Below are 13,186 nucleotides of genomic sequence, written 5' to 3'. Positions count from 1 at the left end.
AAACAAAGTTATATGCCCATGTTTTGTAGATGCACATCCGCTTACCCTCTAGTTCTGCAGGCTGCACTAGTCGCATTCACTAAATAGATTTGAAAGGCTGCATTTTTTTTTTTTATGCTCGAAGGGAGGGTTGGTTTAGGAGGGCAATTTCATCCTACACATCTACACCGATGTGCTAGATTCACTTCACTTTATTCATAGCAATATCGATATTTGCCTGAAGTGACACGAGGAAAAGTGTGCATCACATCTTTTGACAACCTGTCAAGCTCTTTTTCCTGCTTATCAGCAACAGTTGCTCAAGGTGAAAGTTGTCCAAAGGAACAGCTGGTACAACTGCAATAGGACGCAGGCCGCCGAGATAATGCCTTATTTTGTTTCACTTCCTCTTATCATTCGTTGCTCTTCCTGGCAGAGGCCTGTGACAACAATAATGGAGCAGAGTTTAGGCAAAACCAATAGTGAGAAATGAAATTATTCCTAGCACTGTCTCGTCTCGACTTTCAATGTCATGGTGCCACACCCACACCTGCAACATAATGGTTTTCCAAGTACGACGACTTTCCTCCTTCTGGAAAAGGTCTTCTTGATCATGCAAAGCAGCCCCAACCATACACAGCTTCCAAAGTGAGCAAGTGCCTCTAATTTACTTTCTTTTTTAGCTTAACATTTTGATAACTAATCCCCGCAGCAAAATGTTTGGATTTTAAATTAGTGTCCAGTAAGCATCCACACCATCTTTTGAGTACCCTTTGAAAATGAAGCAGTGTCAATTGTTGCAGGTATTTGTGGCAATAAAACTGCACCTTCTTTGTGTCGAACCAACACTGCATCTGGTTGGTTAAAGCTCTGATTGAAAGATGACCCTCAAGAGGGCTGGCAGGTTATAAATCTCGTTTGACTCTGTAATCTTTCAAGCAAAACACTACCTTCAAACAGGTCATCTCAAAATTTAAACAAGCTTTTGAAAAGCACATATAAGCCTTCAGTAAACGGTGGATAATGTATACCTCATGTATCCTTTCTAATGCTTTTAAAATGACTTTTCTTGAATGCATAGACAGGACAAAAGGTTAGAAGAGAAATGGAATGCAGCCGAATTTTCACTGAAATATTTTTGTAGTGATAGCTACATTATGGTAGCATTTCGAGTCTTCAGTGTGGCGGCGCCGCCGCCACGTGGTTGGTCACGTGGTGCGAAGTATCTCCCAGTGGCGCGGCGCCGTGGGTGGTCACGTGACCAGCCACGTGGTTGGTTACGTGGTGTGGAGCAGCTGCTGCTGCCGGCGGCGCGGCGGCGAAACTGAGCTGCAACAGCTGTGCGCATGCGCCGTGTGAAGTGGGACGAAGATGAAGAAGGAACAACCAGAAAAACGGAGCGGCGAAACACTGACTTTGCAATTCAACTGAGTAAGTTCCACTCGGCCAGCTGTAGCTATCGCGTCACTCCAAGTTAACCAGAGCTGAACCACCGCCAATTTTTTTTTTTTTTTTACCCCAAGGCTTTCCGGAAAGCTTGTGCATTCCAGATGTTTTCTGTGGATAAGATAAATAAGTTTCTGTACTTAACCCCCATCATTGCATAGGAAGCCTATCAAAGAATATGTGCACTAAGAATATATTTTTGTTCAGTATTTTTTTATCCATTAAAAAAAAATAAAGTGGAAATGAACACAGATTTCAAACTGGGAATGAAAATGCAGGTTTGAATGTTTGATGCATACATCTGAACAAAGGTACCAATAGATTTTTCGGAAGGTGTGGAGTAGTAACTTTTATCCAAAAAACATCACTGGTTCGGTGCATGCAATCGGTATGAGGGTTCATTTGCACAACACTTTTTTGTTCACTTCCCAGCCAAACTTTTGGAATGCACTGTGTGGCTGATGCTTTTATCCTACTGAGCACCCTCCTTTGCCTTCCTGTTGCGTCCTCACAGATGCTTGCAGTCTCTCAATACTGAAGTGGTCTTTTTGGCCACCTTGCACCCTGAGTGTATTCCTTAATTTTCATGGTATTAGCGTGACAAACCAGGCACCCATGTTTTTTTCACTCTACACCAGACTATAAATACCAGTGCTCATTTGTTAGCTTTCTGCATTGCAGTGAACATGGACGAGTACTAGTTGCATATTTTAGTTCCTTTTTGCTGTGCAAATGTCCGAGTTGCGCTCATTTAGCACACCAACACTTACATGAAAAGGATTGTGCAGTGAACATAAATGATTATACAACAGCCCTTTCTTGATTTGCTGGCCTTGAGCACATAAGGACACCAGAAGCTCCATGCCATTTCTGTTTTATCAAGTTGTTTGTGCTTAATGTAATCAGTGCTGCACGTGAAAAGGAACATCTTGTTGACATGTTACACCAGCTAAGACAAAACTATATGGGCACTCTACAGATAAAATAAGACAAACATAGCCCAAAAAGCTAACAAACATAAAATGAAGAAATGTAACATTAAGAAATAGCTGTACCCTATGTGTGATATATGGAGAAATAAGAATTCCAGCTTGCTTGTGAGCCAGTTTACTTACAGGTGGCCAAATACTGGAACGTGGCAAGAGCCAGCTGTGGTGCAATGATGTGCTTGCCTTGCCGGCCATAACCAAGCTTGGCAAAATCTGAAAAATCCTGGCGCACTTGAGCTTCTTTTCGTTTCAGCTTTCTCCGATTATCCACTGCAACAAGAATACTGTGTGTGAGCAGTCCAGTGAACATTTCAGCTACATGCAAACTTACTCAAAACATCAGTCTCATCAATGATTTCAGACTGTAAAATCTCCTCAATGACATCCTCAAGAGTGACCAAGCCCAGAAGTTCGTAGAATGGGTCGCCATCTCCTTCCGTATTCACACGACGAACAAAGGCCATGTGGGACTGCCCTGGAGCATAGAAATAGTTTCAAGAAAGCATTCCAATTTGGACTACATTGCATTAAGGATGCCGAAAGAACTTAATGGCATCCTCTTTTCGAAAAGAAGAAAGAAAACCGGCAATAAGTGTGGCGCACTAAAGATAAGAGAAAGGAGAAAACAACTATGATCGCAGTTATCAGCAACACACTTCACAACTGTGATGCATAGGCTATGGCACTGGCTCCAAATGTGGATTTAAAGCAGGGGTACCTCTTTGCAAAAACTGTCGACTGTTTCGGCACTATATTCTGGCACAGCACTGTGCTTGCACAGCATACATAGGCACCCCACCACATTAATGCATCTCGGTGTGCCAGCAATTTATATTCAGTTTCTGCTGACAGTAGTAGCTGTAGCTGTGAATTTCAGAGCACTTGATTACCATGTGGAAGGCCACATTCTTAATGTGGCATTCCTCATTATTAGCCTTCCACCATTCATTCTTTGCACTGTTTTAGAGTGCCCCTCATGTGCCTTGCTTGAAACCACCTCATTTAATTATTGCTAAACACCAGTAATGTCCAAAAACAGCAAGTTAGACTACTCAATCACGGTTACCTTTCTTGAATTCATTGAGCAAGTTGACAAGAGTTTCATCTTCAAAGACAAATGTGAGGGGATGATTGTAGAACTCGCACAATGTCCGAAGAGGGATTTCATCCTCTGGGTCCACAAAGGCCAGGTCCTTTATGTTCAGAAGTCCAACAACATTATTGCGGTCACCTTCAAATACTGGAATGCGAGTGTAGCCCTGTCCAATGATCTGGGACACTGTTTCGAAGTCTAGAACTGCTGTTACGGGCAGCATGAACACATCATCCATACGAGTCATGGCTTCATTGGCAGTCTTCTTCTTGAGCTCCAGTGCTCCGCTGATTATGTCCACTTCCTCAGTCTCCAGCATGTTATAATCCTTGGTAAGACGGATGTACTCTATCAGCTTCTCCCTGTCATAAACATGGCCTATCTCCTCCCCGAGCACCCAGTCAAGGATCTTAGAAATGGGCCAGGACAGTGGAAGTGTGAGCGCCATGAACACCTTTGTAATGAATAGTGTACGTGCACCAATCTGCAGTCCATGCCTGGAGCAGATGGCCTGAGGAATGATTTCGCCAAAAATGACAATGCTGATGGTGGAACCAACAACAGCCACGACACCCGACGTGAGGTCGTCGAGAAGGATGGTAAGCGTGCTGTTGACAAGCACGTTGCCGAGGAGCAGGGAGCAGAGAAGGTAGTTTCCGTGGTTGCGCAGTGGCGCGATCACTTTAGCCCACTTGCGCTCGCTGGGTGTTCCACACGACTCGATGACGCGCAGCTCGGTTTTGTCAAGCGCCATCAGGCCCAGGTTGAGGCCACTGAAGAGCCCAGACAGCAGGAGCAGAGCAGCGAGGATGATGGCCTGCACCCAGACGGGCATGAGCCGGCCCTGGGTCACCAGTGTAACCCAGGGCTCGTCCCCCTGGTGCACCCACTTCACATCCTCGCTGAAGGGAGCCTTGATGCACACGTAATAGCGTATGCTGGCCCCAGGAAGGCTCACCAGCACAGACGCTTTTCCGCCACCCACTTTAGTGGCGTGCGCCACAGCCACTGTGGGCACCTCGTCGCAGGCCGAGCCCCTCGGCGCGGCTTCGTGGGTGAATGCGAACGAGCTCTGGTTGGTGAAACCGTTGCCGAACAGCTGCAGCTCCACCGCTGTTCCTGCTGGCACCTGCGTCATGCCCGAGTCCAGGGTGGCCACGCGCTCGCCGAAAGCCCGCAGGCCCAGCACTTGCGCCGTCTCACCGCCGTCCAACCTGCGAGGTAACCGACGCGAGTCAAACACTGCTGCGCGTGCTGCTCCCGACACGTGCGCGTTCCGGGAGCAGCAGCAGCCGCGGCGACAACACAGCGTGCTTTATATACGCTCGCAAGAATATCGGTTGCCCACCAGCGCGCTACGGGTGCAACTATGCGCTCCGGTAATACAGCGCTAGCCAGTGCTGCTTTCAGCGCTGCGTTCGGACGCGCGCGCGATTTACCAAAGAAACGAAAGTAACCACTTACGAGGATTTGGACTGGTTGCGTTTGGGACCCGTAACGTTGCGATCGGTCGAGCGCCTGCCAGGCCCCAGGTTTCGACGCATTCGAAGCGGGCCGGCGTGCCTCGTCGGCGTCGTGGCGTACATAAGTCTAACGGCTCTTCCTTGGTGCCTCCAACGACCACGGTTGCGCGTGCATAGGTATAGCAAGTCCTGCGAAGTAGCCGCGGGAATGACGCCCTGGACGACAACATCTCCGTTGCTGTCAGCGCGCACTCGAAGCTGTCTGGCCACGAAAAGCTGGCTATGGCACTCCTGACCGTTTTCCAAGCTCTCGCTGGTGAACGCAATCTTGGTCCTGTTGGGCAGCAGTCCCGTGCCTCGCAAGCGCACGGCAACCCGGGAGTTGGGAAAAACTCGGGGAACACGCGCACTGTCAGGATACCACTCTGTGCAGACGGCTTCAATCTTGTCCACGGTGACAAAATCCTCGCGATTCGCGAGCGGCTGGCCGATATATAGCGCGGAGCAACGACTGCAAAGCCAGAGAACTAGAAATCTATGAAGCCCATTTCTAGCAGACGCCATATTACGCTTTTACACCATCAACATTGCAGCAGAATGCAGAGGCGTGCGATGTCGCCACCGTCGGGGCTACGCGCGCGCGCGCTCCTGCCGCCGGCTGTCTCGGCGCACGATGCGCGCAGCTGCCCGTCGAACGTGCGAACTGCCGGGCGCGCGCGGCGCAGGTTTGTTTTGAGCGACGCCCGCGCGCGATTCCGCTACACTACATCATGTGCAACTGTACCGCGCCGTGCGCTCCTGCGGCCGCTGCGCGCAATGCGTGCCGGCTGCAACGCGCTCGCGACTGCTTGCAGTCGCAGACGTCGAGTCGAGCGAGCGCTCCAGGAAAACAGCCGATATTATTGCGGTGCAGCACGCTTCAGCCCGCCGCGATTCGTGCCACCGCCTCTTGAATTAGCACCTGCAGGCTTTGCTGCGATATCAGGGTTAACATAACTTATGTAACCGCAGCTTCACATACCGGATCGCATGCTTTTGCCTCTCATCGTCATGTTTCAGGTGCATTTCCAACCTGCTTCCAAGACAAAGCGAATGCGATGCAGTGAAGTCTAGGTGTCGAATACGCGGGACGTCAAAAAACAACGGGCACATTAACGAGAGCATTGCAATTTACCATAACAACTGTAGGAATACAAGTGCACAGTTGTTTTGGAATAGCAAATACAAGTTGCTGAGCTTTGTTAAAGATAAGGTTTACCGTTTTTAGTGCAATGTGTCACTTGTGTCCACTGAAATAAAAGTGTCGTGCACTGAACAAAATACAAAATGATTTATTTATATGATCTCATGGCAGTTGAAAACAAATTTAAAAAAACACTGGCTGACAATTCGTGCAGCAGTAGTGTCATGACTAGGATGCAGAAGGTAACAGAACACAGGTTTGCATGCACAATATCACAAGTCATACAATAATCTTTGCAGCTACTGCTTTGGCACAATACTTGCTGCATAAAAAGTAGGTTTTTTCAAGTCCTGGATGGCAGGATCACCACCTTGTAGTTGTTATCTTGCAGAGCATACAAAACAAAGACTGTCCTCTTAATCTCAAATATAAAGCTGTACACCTTTTCTGTCAGCAAAAGCAATTGTTTCTTATACCTCGGGTGCTTTTCCACAAGGACGGTCACACTGCTTTCATAACTGCGCCCATCAGCTTCCATGTTAAGAAGTGCAACACACGATCGCAGTACGTCCCCAGTCAGCTCAACTGCTATGACATCCAACACAGGAACCCTTCCCAGGTGCCCTTGAGCCAGTGGTGCCAACTGAGTAGCAATCTGAGATTCGTACCTTCGTTTGTTGCTTGTGGACAATTTTTCAACAACACTAAACACAATTCGCACAGTGGGCCCACTAGAATTAAATTCCGGTTTTGGTGACTCGGCTTGAGGAGCTTTGTCAAAAAACTCACACAATTCAGACACTGAAAGCCTTTTTTCAGTGAAGCGGTCCTTCTCAAGACTACGCAGTCTGAGATAACCAGGTTCAAGTTCCTTTAGCAAGGCAAGATGTGGGACAAAATTTTCCTTACAAAAGTATGCGGCCTCTTCAATACCATCTTGAGGTGCTACGACTGCTGGAACATCCATGTTCCACAATCGCACTAAAAGTGCAAGCTGTTGCTCTCTCATTGCAATGGACATGTCACCAATGTTACCAAGAACACATTCCACCAAGGATGGCGTCTCGCCATCTTCTGCCAATGCTTGTACGATTTTCTCAACAGAAAAGCTGATTCCCGCAGCAGCCAAGTCCCGTTTTGCACCAGCCACAGCAAAGGAAGCCACCAGTTTATCATAACGACCTCCCACTGCCAACAAATCCCGACCTTGATGGCGTGTTTTCCTGTGTGACTGGCAGGCAATTTCAAAAACAATGCCTGAATACATGCGCTCATCGCAAACAAGACAAGGCACAATTGTCACTGGTAGCTGGAATGCCAGGGCAGAGGATGACTGTAGCACTGCCTCAAGGTCATGCAGAGCCTGTCTGGCAAGTGCAGCTGCAGGACCCTTCTGCCGTACCACAAAACGGTACATAGAAGACACTTTTGCGAAATTGTCTTCAACTTCATAAAACTGGGTAAGGAGCGCCACAGCCTGATCCCCGAGATTTGCTGCATCAAGTCCCTGCTGAAGCTGTGCTTTGGATGAAGACTGCACCGTACGCAAGGACGTAAGTACTTGTGACCATTTGTTCTCAGATACTCCACAATGCAACAAGAGTGATTGCAAAAGGCCTGTGTGACCTATACGTATGCTATAGCCCCGGGCTTGCAGCTGGGGAAACTCGGCCACTACCTCACTTCCTATGTGAAGCAGTTCTGCACAGTGAGTTAAGGCACTTTGATGGTTGGAGCAAATGATGTCAAATGCACACTCATGCAGTTCCCTTGGGTGGCATCCGAACACTTTCCGTGAACGATACACTTTTTCAATCGCGTAACGTCGCAGCGACACTGCATCACTTCGTCTCGCTATGTAACGAGCAAATGGAACCCTCATGTTGTGTGGAAGCGCCACTATCAATCCTCCATGGTCCATGAAGTGAACCTTGTTGTCATCATCCTCACTGCCTGGGCATTTTGGAAGCATCGTTGGAATAACTACGGGCATACCACCGTGCCTCACAAGGACACGCTCCAAAGACATCTTCACATGCCGGAAAAGTAACGCTGACTGAGGCAATGGATTACCCTTGCGCATGTCGACATCATAGGCATAGTCTTGAACGACAGTAGGCTCCTGCTGGAACAGGGCATTGACCAGATGCTTGTAGGCTTTACTTTGTGGGTTGGAGACAGTGTGATTGAGCACCTCAGTCACTTGAGCTTCCTGCAAGTGTGGTGGGGGTAGCTGAGGTGAAGCAAGTAGTTCTGCCGCGCTGGGTCTCTGCGATGGATCATGCTGCAACAGCCAACGTATTAGGCTCACTTGCTGGCTGCTGAGGAGGTCACAGGCCTCAGTTGGAAGAGTGATGCTGGGAAGCCTCAGGTTTGCCAAGAGTTTAACCCGTTCCATGGCAGTGCTAAGAGCAGGCCAGCACATTTCAAAGAGGATAATGCCTAGGCTGTAAATGTCTACTTTCTGGCTGTACACAACACGGCCTCCAGTGGACACAAAAAGCTCGGGCGCTGTGTACAGTGTTGTACCCACGCGCCCTGTTAAGCTGCCAGATGTGGGCTGATCAATGTGCTCCGGTGCCTCAGATGTTTCAACTCTTGATAGCAAGGCTGTGGTTGCCAGTCCAAAGTCTCCAATTTTCACGTGATCACCCGAGTCAAGAAAGATATTGACAGGCTTGAGGTCGCGATGTATCATGCCTTGCTGATGAATATGTGCCAACCCCTCTATGACTTCTCTAAAGAGGCGCCACATTCTGCTTGGCTCCCTATGAAGGCCACTGTCAATAACTGTGCGCAATGTGCTCTTTTCACAAAATTCCATCTGGATGAACATAAATTGTCGTGCGTGCGCTACAGCTGCTGGCTCTTCCGACACCTCAGATTCCTCTTTTCCACTACCTTCAAAGACGACATTGTCACTTGACGAAGACTCACCAAAAGCACAACCAAACATATTGTCGGATGAACTTGAATCGTCAGCATTGACATCTGGCAAGCTCCAGCCAAGTGAGGTGCCTTTAGGCGACTCTGTGCTCACACCAGAGGATGCCAGTGTTTCAGGCACTTGCTCCTGTGTTGTGACTTCAATCCAAGAGTTGTAATAGCGCACAACATTCTCGTGGTTAAGCCTTGACAGCAGTTTGACTTCTCTTAATATTTTTCGATTGAGCACTTTGCTGGATGGATTGAGTTGAATGCGCTTGATGGCATACACACAACGGTCAAGTTTGTTTCGCACTTTAAAGACATCGCCAAAACCACCTCTTCCCAACCACCGAAGCACTTCAAATTCGCCCTGGAGGCGCGAGTGACCTGCAGAGCTCAGTGGGCAAGTGCCAGACTCATCCGGTCCCTCGTCATCAAGTGGCTCGTCTTCTAAGCTAGGGCCTCTTTCCACGAGAAAAGGATGACTTAAAAGTTGTTCACATGACCAGCGGTCCTGTTCTTGCGCAGCCAAGCAGCGTTCAAGGAAATCTCGAGCATCTAGGGACAAATTGCTTGGTATATCTGTACTAGCTGCATGCTCTCCACGAAGCAAAGATAGAAGCACTTTTCCAAGCTGCAAAATGTCATTCTTCTTTTTAGATTTGCTGGTGGGCCCTGAATCATAGCTTGGAGGCAGGCACAAATCTACAATTTTCTTAGGAATGCTGAAGTCCGCCACTTTTACAACACCAGAACAGTCAACAAAAATACTAGACTCTCTCAGATCTTTATGCACAACTGAGTTGGAGTGGAGAAATTGCAGCGCCTGAAGGATGCCAGTAGTATAGTTCCGCAAGAGTGCCACATCAAGTGGAATGCCTTGAGCTATAAAGGAACTCAGTGGGCAGCCTTTTACAAATTCTTGTAGTATGTAAAAGGCTCGTTTTTCAGGAACATACAAGCTACCTAAGTAGTGGACTAGGTTTGTGTGCTTTAGTTTCATGAGCGTTTGTAGTTCCTGCTCAACAGTCGCCACATGATAGGCTGTTTTCAGCGTCCACTGTACAATACACACAAGTTCTCCTGTGGCGGAGTCGAAGCCGCCAAATGTGCTGTGTCCACGTTCGCTGTGACCAAGGCAGCTGCACTTTTGTATCGCGCGCTCTCCAGTCTTGGAAGAGAAATTGAGCAGCTCAGGTTTGCGGGCGCAGCAGTTGCGCTCTTTCCCCTCGGCAATTTTCGAATCCGTGCGCCGCCGCCTCGCCTCTACCTTCATTTCCTGCTGATGCCGCATGATCTCGAGCTCAAACGCCTGCCTCTGCTTTTCCTCTTCCAGCCGCTGTTGGTTCAACTGTTGCTGCTGCTCACGCGCTTTCTCCGCCTCTTGCTTTTCTCTGTTTTTGAGCATTTCGTCGTAAAAAGAGCCACGTTCGGGTGTGTTGTGCTGCCGAAGAAACCACTGGACGTGCTGGGCGAGCTCGAGAACCATGACCTCCCCTACAAGCCGCTTTGTCAACTCTAGCAACTCATTTCGAAGTTCCACAAGGGCTTGTTTCGAGAGTCCCTTTTGGTTGCAGACGTCTACATACGGCACATCATTCGGGTACTGGCTACTGCACCTGACGTGAAGGTCCACTTGCACATGCGCTTGGAAAGGTGTCATGCTCTGCTGGGGCCTCAGAGTGAGCAAAAGCTCCGGCGGGCGCCACGTTTTCCACTTGTCTTGCTTCCGCAGGTCTTTCACGTCGTTAGGAAACATTGACTGCAGTACCTTCATCTCATTCTCCTGCCGTTCTTTCAGGTCCTCTTCTTCCATCTTAAGCGGCTAGGGCTTGATATTACTTTGCCTCGATTGTCCGGAGGCATTAAACGGGCCAACCATGTTTTCCGGGGCTTTGAGCACGCAAATAGAGGGCTGGTACGCCGTATCCCAGTCACACACGGACGCGGAATGCAGCTGGAGATAATTACGAACTTTTCAAAAGCACCACATGCACCAGAGAACCACTCGTTTCGCTACATAAGCCCGATCACTGTTTTCACGTCTAGGCTCACGTGATGCTCACGTGCCTTTTTGCAGATGGCGCGGGAATTTTAAAAGATGCAAAGATAATTATCAGCAGTCAGTGAGTGAGTGAGTGAGCGAGTGAGTGAGAGCGAGTGAGTGAATGAGATTGAGTGAGTTTGCTTGCTTGCGTGCGTGCGTGCGTGCATGTGTTCGAGAGTGAAATGAAAAAAAACAACAATTGGCATGAGCGCAAGGGTTGCTTGTCTCCTGCATTTTTTTTCCCTTCCCGTGAAAATTACTCGTCGATTCCGACGCCGTCCTTTATGCCAGCACACTGTCATCGTTATACAGTGATCACGCGAAAACTTTCTGACACAGGTGCTATTATCAGTGATCGTTTCTGAAGCGCTTCGAGTGTATATTTATAGTGAAACTTGTATACTAGAAATTTTACGTCATTCAGACAACTTGGGGAATTTTTGCTCACGTTCTTGGTTAGGCATTCATTCACAGTTGCCTGCCTACGTTTATAAGTTATCTGAATGTTTCTTTCATTTTTTTCAATGTGGTTGTTGTCAAATGATTTAGATTGCTTTGTGGGCAGACCATGTCCCAAAATATATATTATGCCTACGTCCCCTGGTTGTCAAAGCACTGTGAACCAGAATTCATTACAGGCACCTTGCAATGTCCAGGCGGCACTGCGATTTATCCATTGCTCTACTGGCAACTGCTGCTGACAGGCGCTTGGGTCATGACAAAATCGAGAGCATAGAGCCGTGTGCCTGATAGAGGCTTTTAACGTTCTTTCTTCGCCTAGGTTAGTTAGCGGACGCCCAAATTGCATGAAATACACATTATGCAGTCGGCAGCCATGTTGCGCTAACAACGTAATTTCTTGTGGTAGTACTAATCCGTGAAACAGCAATGACTCTTTCAGTAACGACTATCGGCTCATCATTTGAACAAAAAGAACTAATTGTGGTTCGCCTTTTGAAAACACCAAGTGTAATTGTTCCTGCTCTTTTTTTGTGCGCGTTTAAAAGCGAGTCGTAAATAATAAGTGTCGGTGACTGCCGGACGCTTGGCTTAACGGTCTCGTCGAAGCGACCGCTTATTCTGGCGGCTCAACGAGATCACACGGTCGCTGATAAGGATGAGCACCGAGTGCAGGCGAAGACAGGACAAGACGTCACCTGCGACTTCGGCTTACAGCGTCGAACGCCCTGCCCAAGAATTTAAGTCTGCCCCCCCCCCCCCCCGCACACACACCCCGCACACACACCCCACTCCCCACCCTTTTGAGCCACTGGAAAAATTTATCCAGCGATTCCCCCCCCCCCCCTCCCCTCCTTCCCCTGCTTGTATATTCGAAACAGTAGATATATGCATGGTCCTGCTGCTAGTGCTTCGGCTGCCCCCATAATTGTGGAGTTCATTCATTTTCTGAGGTGGCAGGGTATCTCCTGCCGTGGAACAGAGCATCTCATGTGATACGAATTTTTTTTTTCGGCTCAGAAAAAGTGATTACATGGAACATACAGAGCTGATGAGCGATGACCGCCATTGTGGGCAACTGGTCGAGCGTGCCGTGGGTGTACAGTGTGGTTGAGCTTATGGAGGTCGACGGTACGATCAAGTTAGATTGTGCGCACTCGCGTCAGTATCGTGCTCTAGCATAGCGTTCATTGTGACGGCTTGCATCAGGATGTGTGCGAAAAGTGATCTTTCACTTAGAAGTTGTAATATTATGCCATTACGAGAAATAATTCAATAAAATGCCGCCGTGCTTGCTCACCATGTCTTTCATGACAGCATCCTTCTTGAACATGTTCATCTTTGGCAGGTTCCATTTCTCAACCGAAGCAGATTTTCGTCTTGTCACAACCTACCACTACCCCGACTATACGAACGAATTGCGGCATACAATCAGCTAGTTTCGCGGTAATTAAGTCGCCAAACTTTTGACCGCGTGATGTAAAGCTGTGTTGCCAACTCTCTGTTTATTTTTCGCACTATTTGCTAATCTTCTTACTTGCTCTTCTGTCCCGTTTGCCGATAGGATGTTTGGTGCTTTTGCCGCTTACCTGCTACGTG

The 13,186-nt window shown here is 48.2% G+C and overlaps 2 protein-coding genes across 2 annotated transcripts; both read right to left on the bottom strand.

The window, feature by feature from the left end:
- Positions 1-2,540: 2,540 nt before the first annotated feature.
- Positions 2,541-6,203, bottom strand: LOC144113021 (unextended protein-like; the record flags this gene model as incomplete). The annotated part of the gene is given in 4 exon segments (XM_077645896.1): positions 2,541-2,684; positions 2,746-2,889; positions 3,481-4,721; positions 4,972-6,203. Coding segments are annotated over 4 exon segments (2,092 nt in total), but the record flags the coding sequence as incomplete, so codon positions are not given.
- Positions 6,204-6,281: 78 nt separating this feature from the next.
- Gcn2 (eukaryotic translation initiation factor 2 alpha kinase Gcn2) lies at positions 6,282-10,897 on the bottom strand. Its single transcript, XM_077645895.1, has one exon. It carries the CDS (start codon positions 10,895-10,897, stop codon positions 6,497-6,499), a length of 4,401 nt encoding a protein of 1,466 aa, XP_077502021.1. The 3' UTR covers positions 6,282-6,496.
- Between the last annotated feature and the right edge of the window lie 2,289 nt (positions 10,898-13,186).

This window comes from Amblyomma americanum, chromosome 1 (genome assembly GCF_052857255.1).
Source record: "Amblyomma americanum isolate KBUSLIRL-KWMA chromosome 1, ASM5285725v1, whole genome shotgun sequence".
NCBI lineage: Eukaryota > Metazoa > Arthropoda > Arachnida > Ixodida > Ixodidae > Amblyomma > Amblyomma americanum.
The sequence above is the reverse complement of the archived record's forward strand: the minus strand, read 5'-3'. Positions and strand labels throughout refer to the sequence as shown.